The 15,178-nt window shown below is 41.4% G+C and overlaps 1 protein-coding gene across 1 annotated transcript; it reads left to right on the top strand.

Annotated features, from left to right (window-relative positions):
• Nucleotides 1–4,196: 4,196 nt before the first annotated feature.
• Nucleotides 4,197–6,798, top strand: LOC147618272 (fruit protein pKIWI502-like). Its single transcript, XM_086774714.1, has 4 exons — nucleotides 4,197–4,724; nucleotides 5,574–5,829; nucleotides 5,951–6,180; nucleotides 6,307–6,798. Exons 1-4 carry the CDS (start codon nucleotides 4,299–4,301, stop codon nucleotides 6,550–6,552), a joined length of 1,158 nt encoding a protein of 385 aa, XP_086630840.1. The 5' UTR covers nucleotides 4,197–4,298; the 3' UTR covers nucleotides 6,553–6,798.
• Nucleotides 6,799–15,178: the final 8,380 nt, after the last annotated feature.

Here is a 15,178-nt window from a genome sequence, read left to right as displayed (position 1 = left end):
TGTAATGATGATCTCTATGATATAGTCGGTAGTAGCACCAAGAAAACTTGCTATATGGTAATGTCTTTACATGAAATGTTCCTTTTATTCTCCACGGTACCTATATGCAGAATTCAAAGTAATGTATGTAAGTAATAGACTATTATGGCTTAATGTTAAAATGTAGACATTTTCAAGGTAGAGGAGTAGGGATGCCCAGGACGTGTGGTTGCCATTGAAGCAAATAGAAAGAGAAAAATGTAAAAAGAAGAAAGAAGTAACATTTATACAACAACATATAGACCAAAGATAACTCTTGAAATTTTATTATCGATTCCACAACCTCTAGGATATGTGGTTCGATACAAACAGAGCATGTTTTGGAAGCTTCATCCTACTTCTGATTTTCCTACCATCTAACTTAAAATAGAAGTCCCTCGATGCATCACTACACATTAATTGGATCTTTTATCTAAGAAAGGCCAATGGCGAGTGGCTTTCTAGATTGACACTAATGGGTCTCGACTTTGTAATTGGATTACAACACCCATCACGCATGTCTTGATCCAAGCTTTTCCAGACGCCTCTCCATAGTCACCATATTCTGTAACGAAATTGCATGCATAATGTTTGCCTCCCAATGAAATACCTGGTCATAAAAACAATCAATGCTAAAAAGTAATGGATGTCACCCTAACAGAATTTGCTACAAACACAAACAAACTTTATGTTTTGATTTCACCTGATGTCACCCTAACAGAATTTGCTACAAACACAAACAAACTTTTATGTTTTGATTTCACCTGAATGTAACATCTGGTATTATCACTTTACATTCAATGGAATCTTCTACAGAGGTCCTTTTTACATCCCATCCCTCCCCCAAAAATTGGTTCATCTAATCATTATCACTTTACATTCAATGGAATCCCATCCCTCCCCCAAAAATTGGTTCATCTAATCATTATCAAGAGACGTCACTTGATATGTTAACTTTGTTTTCTTGACACCCTCACATGATGCAAACATCTATGAAAAGGTGCTAAATGGTATAAATCAACTCAGATGGACATCCTTAGAACCTGTTGATAGTTTCATTGCTGCATGCATATCTATTCTTATCTTATTCTTGTATGCTGCAATGATGTTTGTGCAAGAACAAACCCATTCTTGGCTAGACAATGGTGGTAGTGGGATAGACTCTAGTTTACCAACATTATCGTTTCCATTAGCTAAAACATACATGGAATTATAAAAGCAAATTCCTTGTGCTGCTAAATAGTTGGGTGGGTTATCATATAGCAATGTGCCTATCTCTATATGGAAGACATTGATTTTTCCCCACTGATGCACTCTACATTCAGCCACTTCTCCACATATCGATGGATATAAAGCTGCAAGAAAATAATTAGGTATTGAACACAAAAAACAAAGACTACTTTTGAATCTTACTGTTTGTCTTAGATCTTGTACTTTCACTATGGTGATGTAGCATTATGTTCGTGTGCATATGAACATGCTACACAAGGATCTTGATTGTACCATTTGGTCACTTGCCGCTGTAGAACTCGAGTTGAATGCTTGTTAGGATCACCAATGTCTTTTTGTTTTACCTTGAATGCTCCTCGCGAGTGCTGGGTCTCATCGTGATGCAGTCTAATTTCCTGAATCGTTGAGGGATCCAGTTGCCATCATCAACATCCTTCCTGTTGAAAAGCCCCACACTTTCAATGCTGCAGATGTGTTTTCTCCTAGAGCTCATCTATAAAGGGAAAACATAATATTATTACCATTTCGTTGGGCTCAATAATATAATTAACGAAAGTATGTTGTAAACCTTGCACTCCATTTTCCTTGTAGTTGAGTTGACAAATAACCCTATAAGTTTGCACAAGTGACATTATGGTGGTTAGGAAGGTCAATGAACATAACAAACAAAATAAAATCACAAAGAAATCATGATTAACAAACATAGCTTAATGAAGTTTACCAGACTATTAAGATGGAAGAAAAAAGAGGCTGAGAGAAGAAGAAGAAGAGATGAAGCAAGAGAGGTAGGAAACAAAGAGAACTAAGTTCAAATTGTGGAGAAAGTCTTCAATCAGACTAGCTTTCAATTAGTTGGCCTTTTTTGTTGATCTTTCTTTTGACATATGTTTTGGTAGGTGGTATTTAGTCCTGACATTCTTATATTTTGGAGTTTTATGCCAATATATTTTATTCCTCTTTTTTGAGCTCGAAATTGTGGGGACCACTCTAACAAAAAAGATCCATGTTACATGGATCTAGAATCCAAGCACTCTCATTGGCTGGCCTTATATTATTTTAATGGGCTCTAAAAGGGCCCATTTGGAGCCAAAATTTCCCTAATGATATTGTGCATACAAGATAGATACAATTTATCCATTTTTCGTGTACACTCTATGCATAAAAAATGAATACTATATCCATTTTCCATCTACACTATGCATACAAAATGAACACTATATTTGATTTTAGTTTCATGTACACTATGCATACAGTATATCCACTTTGAGTATTGTGTACACATAAAATGGACAAGATGAACAATATATCCACTTTAAGTATTGTGTACACATAAAATGGATACCATGCGTACGATAAATAAATGGTATCCATTTTTGAGGAAGCTCTAATAGAAAATAAAATTTAATGGTGGATTAGGGTGTGAGACCATCAAACAAAATGTAGAATGAGTCTTACTCTTATGTGTCTTCCACACCTTGTAACTACCTACATGCATTGGGGAGGTATTTAGGGATGAGTGTGCAAGTTTGACTATATAAACAACTAGTCTCCACAACTAGTCTCCACATTTCAAGAATCTTTAAGGGTAGGCTCCAATATATTTTTTCTTTGGGTAATTTTTTTTTAAAAAAGGTGACCAAACTTTTGTGTTTTGGTTCCACTCTTGATACACATGTTGGTCACCTAGACTAATCAATAGTGGGTGTTGTTGGGGAGTGCAAAAAAATAAATTTTAAGAGGGATTATGACTGCAAAAACATCCTTAGAGAGGAGGAGAAAGGAATGGAGGAGGGACCTGAAAAGGTGGAGGGTCACAATCTTTAGCTACAAATTCTAGGAGAGGTCATCCTATAATCTTTAGCTATAGATTTTAGGAAGGGTCCACACTAGTAGGCTCCTTGTTTCAAAGAAAAAGAGCAAGCAGGGAGTTTATTTTCTGGTTGACTTTGAGAAAATTGTGAGACATTTTTATTGAATCTACCTTTAACACCAACGGAAAGTTTAGATTGTGACACATCTTTTGACTATACTAGAACATAAAAGTTAAAGATGTGAAACTTGAGTTATGGTCAAAACAAAACAAGGTGGTACTATTAAGAGTTTCTAGCTTGACAATAGCAATTGTAGGCTATAGCTTAATTGTAGAATAAGATATAGTATATATGGAGATCATTAATAGTAGGCTTTAGCTTAATCATAGAATAAGTTATAGTATAGATGGTGGACATCATCAATGCATAATCATCTCCTAACTAGATTCTTTGTAGTCAATCATATTGTGCAAAAGCTTAACGGAAATTTTACAAAACTATAATCTTTTTCAGTAGTTTGTGGGATTTCTCTTTGTACAATTTCTACGATAGTACATAGTTCATTCAATTTCTGTATTCTCTTTCTCTATGTTACTTGTCCCTTGTATGTTTCACCCTTCTTGCATGCTTAGTGTTCAATTTGTGTATACACGAACTATTTACTTTTTGCTCTAGGTTTCTAATGAATTCCTTCATCCAATTCCTCAATCTCAGGGCTAGGGCTTTGGATATTGTGTATCCGTCTTATACATATACGTTATGTGAACATGGACACATAACGTTAGATAGCATAGATACAAAATAAAAACGACTAGGCATACATGAGTTCAAATTGCAAATTTACATGTGGATATGGTGGGTGTTGTTGACATTTGTGAAGGGAGTCCCATCTACGAATTGCAACAACATCACACTAGCTATAAGGGTGGGGAGTTGGATGGTGGAAACTAAGGTTTGGGCAAGTTCTCGAAAAAATTTTTCCCCTTTCAAATTGGTGTGTATCCAGCTTAATAACCATGGGCACCCAATCTGAAAGGATATCAAGAACCTCCAATAAAAGTGGACCTAATATCATAGAGGAATATCTTGAACGAGATGACGTGGACGCCAAGTGGAATGTTGGGAGGATGAGTTGGCAGTACACCTTGCTTATCCACACCCCTTTGCCTGTGGTAGCATCTGCAGAGTAGAAGAAGAAGAACTCTGCAGATTAGAGCTTTCCCTACCGAAGAAGCGGACATGGCCTTGCACTCCAGCACAGCTTTTGCGTCTCTCGATGTTGGGTCTCTGTGCAAGCTTCGAGTCAGCAATTTATCCCACTTGCAGAGCAGCGCATTCTTAAAGCTCAGGGGAGGACTCCCTTTAAACGGGTTTTCGCGCCGAAAAGCAAACCACTTTCATCACCATGGCCATCACCTCCACCACGTGATGGCCATGGCAGAGGCCGCATCCACATCCATCTCTGCAAAACCGAAGCTCGATGGTGACCAATGCTATGAGATACGGAAGCAGATGATGCAGGAGAGGGTTGAGAAGCAGTCCTTCAAGATCCAGGAGCTAGAAGAAGGAGGTAAGAAGGACTGGCACCCTGCCACTGTCCTCGCCGTACAGGAGCTAGCCCCAGGTGTTCGAAACATCACTGTTGAAGCAGAATGCTCAAGAGAGGTAACCTGAGAGAGAGAGAGAGAGAGAGGGAGAGAGAGAGATGATCATTTTATTGTCAGTATATTGGACCTGTCCATGAGATACAAGGCATGTAAGTGGTTATGATGTATATTGTTCATGAGCTATGTGTGAGTGTGCGCACACATGTGTGCTTGGGGGGTGTTGATTATGTGTAATCTGGGCCATGACTGAGTTGGCAGTCTCAACAGTGACCAAAGCAATGACTGGCACATAGTGTAGCCTGTAGGCCGCCAAGCGTAGCTGGTAGAGTGAGAAATCCTTTCAGAACTAATGGAAATTGTGATTTAATGTGTGCATAGGCAGGGAAAGCAAGATGTGTATGATGCTCGGACTATACCTCCTGGCTGTCACAAAGAGTGCTTTTTCTATTCAGCCCTCCCCAAGCTGCAGTCTCAAGCCAAGATGGTGAGAGCTTGTACAGATCAAGGTGATTGCATGTCTTGTGGAGGGATTGGTGTCTACAAGTGTGGCTGTGCTCTGTCACAAGCTGCTGCGTAAGCTGCCCAATAAGTAGACTGAATGTGCGTACAATGGAAACATTCTTCCACGGACCTATTTGGAGCCTGTTTCCATTGCCTGTGCAAGACATCTCATAGATGGAATTCTATAATATGCAGCAGCATGGTTTCCTCGTTATAGCCAAGTTAGCAGATCATAAATGACCCCGTGTGAGAGCACCAACATGCAGGGAATGGGCCTTGAACCGGGGATCTCTTAATTAGAAACCTGATGCATAAACTACTACATGAGAGAGAGAGAGAGAGAGAGAGAGAGAGAGAGAGAGAGAGAGACGTTATTTCAGTTTCAGTTTTCTTTAATCACATGTAGATGGTTGCTTTGGAGTATGCATACTCTGCACCGGGGCGGCTCGCACAAGTGAAAGTTAATGATGGGGAGGTTTCCTATGTGGCTGCATCCTGCCCTCCCTTTTCCATGAAAGTCAACGAATCTGTCCTATACAAGGTTAGGGGAGATATACCTGCAGGCATGACAAAGCAGCCCCAATACTTCTTGTCTGTCAAAGCACCACTTGACTTGCTTGTTTTCGAGTCTGAAACCCCCAAAGTTTTTGCTCTCAAAGAAGGTAAAGAAGCTACATTGCCATCCTCTGTTCCACAAACATCACTTTTACTAACAGTCTTTTCCCATTGGCTGTACTGTTTAGACATCGAGGGCTTACTTCTAACTTGTTTTTCTCTGAGCAGGTGATCAGTTAGAACTTGGACCTTTTGGCCTTTCTGGTTTGGATCTTCGGCCCATTTTGTTTCTTGCCCGCTTCCCCACCATACTGTTCTTTGCATCAGGGAAGGGCATAGCTATTGCCAAAGCTATTATTGAAACAAAGGATGCGGATGTGGGCAGTCTAAGCTTGAGTATGAGAGATGATATTCGCCTTTTCTACTGGTCTTCGGAGCCTTCAAAAGTGATCTACAAGGTATGAACTCTCATGGCCTGGGCATGGAGCTCTTTTGATATGCAGGTTGTTGGGAGGGTGGGAGGGGGGGGGGGGGGGAAGAGAGAGAGAGAGAGTTTATCTATGTTTTTCACAATGTTTTTACAGGATTGTTTCAAGAAATGGGAAAATGAGAAACTCAAGGTGCGAACGGCTGTTGGAGAACTATCCGGCCAGGATTGGGATGGTCATGTGGGCTCCTTTGCATCACTGTGGGATGAGGATGACATAGAATATGATCCCGAGTGTACAGGTGTAGTAGTCTGTGTGGATCCCGAATTGAGAGAGGAAGTTCAGGAACTTCTTTCTGATGCTGGAATTTCAGAGAAGCAGGTCGTAAGATGGGAACCTTGATTTCTAGGATCCAAATTTTCTTCTTACATATACCACATTGCCATTAATCAGTCAGTCATGCTTGTGGTGCAATATGCTTACTTTTGACAAAGCGGCATAAGCTTTTGTTCATGGTGCTATCGGAAGTGTAGCTTCCCTTGAACGTAGGGAAGGGCCTTAGTTGTAGCTGTCCGATCCTTTTATTTTTGTAGACTTCATTTTCTTGGGATTTTTTATTGCAAGATTTGAGTATTATTAGCAGGTTAACTGATATGGACAACCCTGGTACAATAGTGATGGTATACTGAAATCAATCCAATGAGGGGCTCTGCTGTGGTGCGATTGATGTAAGTACTTAATTGCATGGTAATGCAGTATAGCCTCTCCTCATGATCATTTCCTTCATGTTTTACTGGGAGATAATTTTGATGGTAGGAGATCTGGAAGCTTTTGGTTCTAGATTGGAGGATGCTTGCGGAAATCTAGTCCAGGCAATGACCCATCCTCTCGTGTATCATTGGGTCATGAAGGAGGCGATTGAGCATTCTGTAGCATTGATGTGTTGCAAATCCTTAAGGTGAAGGAGAACATATGAAAGGATTTTGTAATGGCTGTTGAGGGATTGTCCCCGGCGTTATAATGGTGGGTTGGTAAGGTCGTTAGACTCTCAGGGTGTTCAATCCCCTGCCCTCTACACCATGCGACTGGTGGTAGTATATATAATGCATATAATATAATTAGGCTCACAAGAGAAAAAAAAAGGGGTGTCGAGGGTTATTCCCCACCTCTGCCAGGGGGTACGAGCCTCCATACTTCGTGGAAAGGGAAGCCACCAGTTCGCAGGGCTCTATCTATTCCGATCTGTGACCTGACACACACCGTTTCACCTCATGTACACAAACAAGTTAGGGCCATGTCTTATGGACTACATACGGTTTTAACTCTGGGGAAAAAGCTATCAGATCACCTTTTCGAAGACCTGGATTCCAAAGTGGATTAATCACCCTACGATCATCTAGTTAGTAGTAGTGTGGCCATCCTTGGTGGACATTGGAGCTCAATGTTTTGTCTTTGTAGTCGTGCCCCACACCGTCCCCAAATGATCATTACCAATGAAACAATTTCCAACCCGTGATGTTTTTTATTCAAGCTAAACCTATGTGGTACAAGTTCTATGTGACCCCCCCGCAGGTGTAATGAGAGAGCGCATCGTCCTTGGAAGGGGATGGATCACGGTCCACGGATTACATCGTGAGCTGGCAAAGAAGGACGACAACACTTCAGGTTTCCTATGCAATGGTTATCGTACCCTTCGTAGAAGAGGGCACCCCGAACACATCAACATTCGAAGCCTTGTCCTCCACTTACAAGTCACCACCTCAAGTAACCTTCAACACTCTCACCTTACTGTGTTGACCGCCCCCTCACGCCATTATAGAGATCCAAAACCTCGCGCGACAAAGACGAAGACCACCCTCAAATCTCAACCTTGGCCATCATTCAGAGAGGTCAGCCCTCGACTACCTTGGCTCTAGCTAAGGAAAGTACGATGCCCATGCAAAGACCTAGGTAAAGGTAATTCTTAAGCAAAGATGCCAAGCAGGAGCCCCATGCAACATAGTTCTACCCAAATCTTGAGCCCCTTTGGATCCCCGTCAAGATGCTAGAACCCAAGGCTTTTACGAATGAAACTTGTTCGTTTGGGTTCCAAAAACCTTGCCGTCTTTGCACAACCTTGAAAGCTAGAAAGATTCAAGTGATGGCCTAAGCACTCAGTAGCAACATAGTGGTCCTCGAAGCTTTGTTGGATCTTTACAAATTTGCTAGAAGCATGTGGATCACATATCTAGGTGCCAAGTTCAAAGAAACCTGCGCCTTGGACCCTCACAAACCTACTCTTGAACGATAAAACGAGATCGTTGTGGAGAGCCGAGGCCCTACCTTCGACACCATCCCAAAGTCTAAGAAATAATAGAGAGCAGCGGCACCCGTGATGTGTAGGCCGAACCCACCAATGAAGCAAGCATAAGAAACATGATTGTGCTGCCAATTTTGTGTGTGTAGTGGTTGCACTCGTGACTATTCTAATTTCAGATGATCCACCTATGGTGCAAAGTGTTCCATTGTGCCTCACAGGTTTTCCCCCCCAAACCTAGAGGGATCTCCACAATCTTGCGATACCCTCGTACACCATACCTTAACATCAACTCACCAATTGGAAGGTGAAAGTTGAGACAAGTGCACTTGCAAAGTTGACACCCTTGTTGTAATGTGGCATCCCCTTATGTACATAATTATTACCTTAACATCAACTCACAAGTTGGAAGGCCAAAGTTCAGACAAGCACACTAGCAAAGTCGACACCGTTGTTGTACTGTAGCACCTCCATACGTGTACATTTACTACCTTAATCGGGAATCATTAAAAAAACATGAGAACCCAAAAATATAACTAGAAAGATAAAAAATAACTAAAAATATGCACGTGCACTTGCACTTGCACATACACTAACCTTTGCACACACATTTACATGCATGCGTGTAGTCAACCATATGGACATGCCCATATGCGTGTAGGCACCCACATGTGCATGGTCCATTGCACAACTCGTGCACACACTTGCATACTTGCACTTGCACATACACACCTTTGCACATTGTGCACCATGTGCATATGCGCGCGTGCACACACACACACATATACATGTGTATAGGTGTAAGCACCTGCATGTGCATGCTCCATTGCGCCTCATGCACATACCAGCATGTGCATGCTCCATTGCACCTCATGCACACACCAGCATGTACATACACACTTGCACTTGCACGTACTCACCTTTGCATGTGCATGTGCGCACACACATTTACATGTGTATGTATGCATACTTACTTGCACTTGTACACGCATGTGCACACAACATTGCACCTCATGCACACACCCACACGGGTGTACACGCTTTTATCTGCATGTACACACCTCTCTAACTTTACTTCTATTGAGAAACCCTTCTATCTGGACTTAATGGGGTCCCTAGGTGTGTTGCCCCTCCGGTTGTGAGTTCATAGATCCTAAAAGGACCCATCCATAGCCTTTTTATATCTTTATATGATCTGCAACTTTGTAAAAAGACATTTCTTGAAATGCTCACCATTTAAGGGCTCAGACCCTTGCTTTTACGGCTTATTTTAAGCAACCCAAAACTTGTAAAAAGTAGGTCAATGATTCAGAACGTATAGTAGGTACAATCAAGCTCTTTCATCATTGTAGGGAGGAACATTTTGGCTCAAAACTTGTGATAGGATAGAAAAAAATGCAAAAAAGATGTGCCTAATGTAGTTTTGAGAGATTTATCAAGGATTGGGAGAGCCAAGAAAATAGCTATATAAGATTCCTACCTAAGCTTACAATAAGGTATTTAAGAGATGCTAATCTAGACTACACAAGGAATTTACAGAAAATTTCAAGTGGAGCAAAGGAGATACTAGCCTAGGTTTGATGCTAATTGTTTAAGGTTATTAATAAAGTAGAGTGCTAACCAGGGAAAAGGAATTCATTTAAAACTGGCCATGTCCCAAGCTTGCACTCTAAAATCTGAAGACATTGGATGATCCAAAGACAGATGTTCTACACAGATGTTATTGTATGTGACAAGCGCATGGTAGAAAGAGAAATTGAGAGACTTTACTCAATAGAGTGCAAAAATACCCACTTGGAACCTTTTGTTATTTGTATGTATATTTTTCATGAATCTTCTTGAGGACTTTATAAAACACATAGCCACCTTTATGATTGGAATATCCACTGATTATAAACTTGGTTGTCAGAGATTTAGATCAGCATGGTTAACACAAATTGAGTGTAGTCCGCATGGTTAACACAATTTGAGTGTAGGAGTTGGTTGAGTTGGTGTAGCATGTGAGCTCTCAAGTGAAGTGCCCGAATTTGAAATTTATCAATGTGAAGGGTGGGGACAATAGCCGAGTGGTTAAGGTGGCTCCCTTCTCCTCCTAAGATGCACATTTGATAACAATTGCCCATGGCTCCCCTCACCCAAAAAAATAAATCAATATGATGTTGTTGGAGCATTCAAGAACAAGTGCCAATGTATACAGGAAGGGTAGAGGAGAAAGATTGAGGAATCCTTTAAGCTAACAAATCCAGTAATTTTCCTTTTTAAAAAAACTAATATTAGTGTGGAACCTTGCCAAGCAACAAATCAATGCATTTTTCAATTGTGCGTATAATATGATGCCATGTAAATGCATTTCTTGCTATTAAAGCTCCCGGTGGAACTGACCATATAGTGTGCAAATGCTTCACTAACCTTGCAGTGCTGTCTTTGGCAATTGATGAACATGTGCATGATGATGGCTATGAGAATGAGCATGGCTATGCTCTTCTGTATTCACGGTGGCCATTCACATAGGCATGGCATTGCTTTCTGTATGCATGATAATCTCAGTATCCTGCCCCTCCCGGCTGTCATTAATGTTGTGTTCGCCAACCCTTGGCAGCAGATTCTCTGTCAATGGGTGGGCATTGATCACGCTACTGTTGTTGGTTGTGTTGCTGTCTTCTTTCATGAAGCCATGGTTTGGTACTTCACTGATCAGATTGCAGCCATTCGTTTCTGCAATGCCATCTGCAGACCCCCATGGAACACATTGCTGATTAGAGTGTGCATCATCAACCTCACGAAACTGTTCGTTGTTAACCAAGTCTCTCATGCCTGTGATCCAATCCAATGCACGATGATCTTCGATGGCCGTGGCTCTGTCCGTGTGAGCATGCATGCTGAGCATGGCAAGCAGGCCGATCATGGCGGTCGAGATGATAAGGGGGAAGAAAAAGACGAGCACAGGGAGAAGGAGAGGGGTGAAGAAGATGAAAAAGACGCAGGAGGCCACAAAAGCGCGGTGCTGCTTCACCTCAGAAAGCATGCTTGATCGAAGTAGAAGCAGGCTTATGAGAGTGCGAAATTCTCCACGATTTTTTGTGTTGCAGAGGTTGCCTTGGAGAGGTCACACCTTGAAGACACGCAGGGGTTGGCCCAGTTGATCGCTTAAGATTTGTAGCTCGCTTTGATACAAATTGATGACAAAATCGGAGAGATAATATACAACTCAAAGAGCTTGAACGACAACATCTTAGCAAAACATGAGAAAATTTAATGAAGAACAAGTATCACTACAACTAGCCATGCAATATGTAGATGTGTAGTAGTGAGAAAAAATAGCGAGAGGGTGGTGCAAGGAGTACCGACCGTGACACGTATATTTGCACGGCTATATCGGCACATATATTACAGAGCAAATTAGCATTTTTCTGGTGTTTATTTAGGATGGAGTGTAATATAAGTGCCCGAGAGAGAGTAACTTGTGTTTGTTTAATTATATAGGTAACCAACAAATGCTTCAACTTCATTATCCAAGAGTCGTCAATTTAGAAAACGAATGATATATAAGGTATTGAGATATCGAGCTCAGGGAGATGATGACTCGCCTCGGTGGCTTTCGCACTTACACCACTAGCTAGGCTGGTGAGATTATGGGTGATATGCTATTGGTGGTTTATAAGCTGTGTGATAGCCACTTTGGTGTACTAGAGTTAGGCATAGTCATAGTGCTAGAGCTCATGTGATTGGGTTTACACTATAGAGAAACCTTTGCATGTTATAATAGGAGAGTACTTTTCCTTATAGTATGTACTCTTGTCTTTTTATGTTATGGCTATAGAGAAGAGAGGACAATAGAAGAAAATTCAACCATCTATCTCTATTGTGTACTTGTCTATTCTTATGTGTGTGTGTTTACTTGCACGGAGCTCAACCTCATCCTCTCCCCCACATTCTTCTCACAATATCAAAGCATCCGTTCAAGGAAAGAGCTCAATAGGTATACAAAAGGCAAGCAAAGGAAGCGGTACACGGCTAAGGATAACTTTATCTCTTTACCTTTTCATTTAGAAACAAATCTCTGTAGGTACTTGCTAGGCAAGAGCATAAGAATAACAGTAAGGTGCACTGTCACATCTTGAGATATCCTTTGTGGTGAAGGGAAGTGACATTATATTGTGTGGGAATAGTCTGTAGTAAGACCTAAGTGATTTCAAAATTTGGATTCAAGGTCATTTCGGGCCCCGTTAAATTGTCTCTACAAGTTTTTCTCACGGGCAGCCTGTGAGAGCGTTAATTCTGATAGTGTATGCCTAATTTTTGGTTCGATGTAAAGTTGCCACAAGAATATAGTTATAGGATAGTTTGTGCAGAGAATCTGAGATTTGTAAGAACTATTGGTGGATGTAGGTTTGTGTGACTGTTTCAGGTACAATTATAGTGGGTTTTTTACAGTTATAATGGACTTTTACAATACCAATGTGTTGGAGATTATAACCAGGGTAAAAAATAAGATGCCTCCATGAATATATGTGTAAGTGGGTTGGCGATTATTCCTCTTATATAAATATAAAATTATAGAAAATGGAAAGAATGCTTTCAAAAAATGCCCTAAAATGTCCAAAATTGAGCAAATATGGTTTCTGACTGCGCAGGAACCTTGAGAATACAAAGTCACCTTCTGCAAAGGTCACCTTTCTACGTCCTTTATCCGCATAAGTTTTAGCGCGATCCTGAGCGCTGCGAATGCTCTCACGTGCGGCTCTGAGCATATCATTCATATCTTCAAGGAAATCCTTGACAGATTGAATCTTCTCCTTTTCTAGGCCTACAACCATCGGAGATCTCGGCTGGAATCCATACATTAACATGAATGGTGTAAATCCAGTCGCTGAGTGTTTGGAGCTGTTATAGGCAAACTCCAATAAGGGCAAGTACTCTTCCCAATTAGATTGCTTCTTACTAACATAAGAACGCAACATATCCTCTAGAATTTGGTTAACTCTTTCAGTTTGACCATCAGACTCCGGATGATCTGCCGTCGTACTCATACTCAGAGTAGTATCCAACTTTTTGAAGACTTCCCTCCAAAAATGACTGTTGAACTTTCTATCTCTATCCGACACTATATCTGCGGGCAGGCCATATAGCTTGTAGAGATGTTCAATAAAGAGTTTTGCCAACTCTGGCGTTTTAACAGTTTTCTTCGTGGCGATAAACTTTGCCATTTTAGTTAACCTGTCCACTACCACCCACACCGAGTCATTCCCTTGACTCGTCTTGTGTAAACCGGTAATGAAATCCATGGAAATGCTTTTCCATTTCCCTTGAGGAATGTTCAGCGGATGGAGTAGTCCTCCAACCTTAAGACATTCATGTTTATTGACCTGGCACTTATTGCATTTCAGCACATAAGTCTGGACGTCCTTAAACAAACTAGGCCAATAAAACTGTCTTTTTACTAGTGCATAAGTCTTCTGAATCCCAGGATGACCCGCACTTGGACTATCATGACTTTCTTTAAGAATTTGGGCCCGAAAGTCACCAATAGTTGGTACACATATTCTACCCTTGTAGAGTAAGTACCCGTCGTCAATGGAGTAATTAGCATATTTCTCCCCCCCCGACGAAGTTTATCACTCCCCTTTGAAGCCGTGGCAGTCAAAGGTGATGAAGGGCCTACGTCAGAGCTCTCCGGCTCCAAACTATACCCGGAAGACACAGCTAGTCTCTCCGGACTAACTCTCGCTTCCCTTCCTGTTGCACCTTCGGCCAGTCTCTCCGGACTAGCAACATGTGCCAACGAGGGAGGTGGTCGCGTCTGTGAAGAAGTGCTTACGCGTACAGTGCGCCAGACCTCTGTAAAAGATGGATCATGTGCTCACATAAACCACGTAGTGACTCCAAGAAATCATTCTTGAAGACTGTGAAACTAAGTTCATTAATCTGTGGCATGCGACTAAGTGCATCTGCCACCACGTTATACTTACCTTTCTGGTAACGTATCTGAAGGTCAAACTCCTGTAGAATCTTCGCCCACCGAGCTTTTCTACCCTTCAATTCATTTTGACTTGAAAGCCATTTCAGACTTTCATGGTCCGTCCGGACCTCAAAAGAAGCACCATATAAATAGTGTCTCCACTTTTTCAGTGCATGAACTATCGCTAGTAACTCTCGCTCATAAGCCGAGTAGTTACGTTGCGCACGATCTAACTTTTTACTCTCAAATGTAATTGGACGTCCCCTTTGCATAAGTACGGCCCCAATGGCCTCATTACTAGCGTCTGTTTCCAAAACAAACGGCTCATTTGGATCGACAATAGTCAAAATAGGTGCAGCTGCTATGGTCACCTTGAGCTTATCAAAGCTCCTCTGTTGGGCTTCCCCCCCCAACTAATGTTTTTAGTCTTTGATCGTAACTGGTCAGTCAACGAGACTGCGATCTTTGCGTAGTCCTTCACATATTGTCGGTAGAACCCCGACATGCCAAGAAAAATTTGCAGTTCCTCGAGATTCTTTGGCGGCGCTGGCCATTTAAGAATAGCCTCTACTTTTTCTGGCTCCATCCGCGTACCATTGGCGGATATAATATGGCCAAGGTAGTGAATTTCTATTTCAAAAAATTCACATTTGCTCTTCTTTGCAAATAGTTTGTGCTCTCGCAACAACTCGAACACTAGACGCAAATGCTCTATGTGTTCTTTCTGTGTCTTACTGTACACAAGAATATCATCTAGGAAAACTACTATGAAT

This window comes from Cibotium barometz, chromosome 35 (genome assembly GCF_041138505.1).
Source record: "Cibotium barometz isolate CiBa-2024 chromosome 35, ASM4113850v1, whole genome shotgun sequence".
Lineage (NCBI taxonomy): Eukaryota > Viridiplantae > Streptophyta > Polypodiopsida > Cyatheales > Cibotiaceae > Cibotium > Cibotium barometz.
This window is presented reverse-complemented; position numbering and strand designations above follow the sequence as displayed.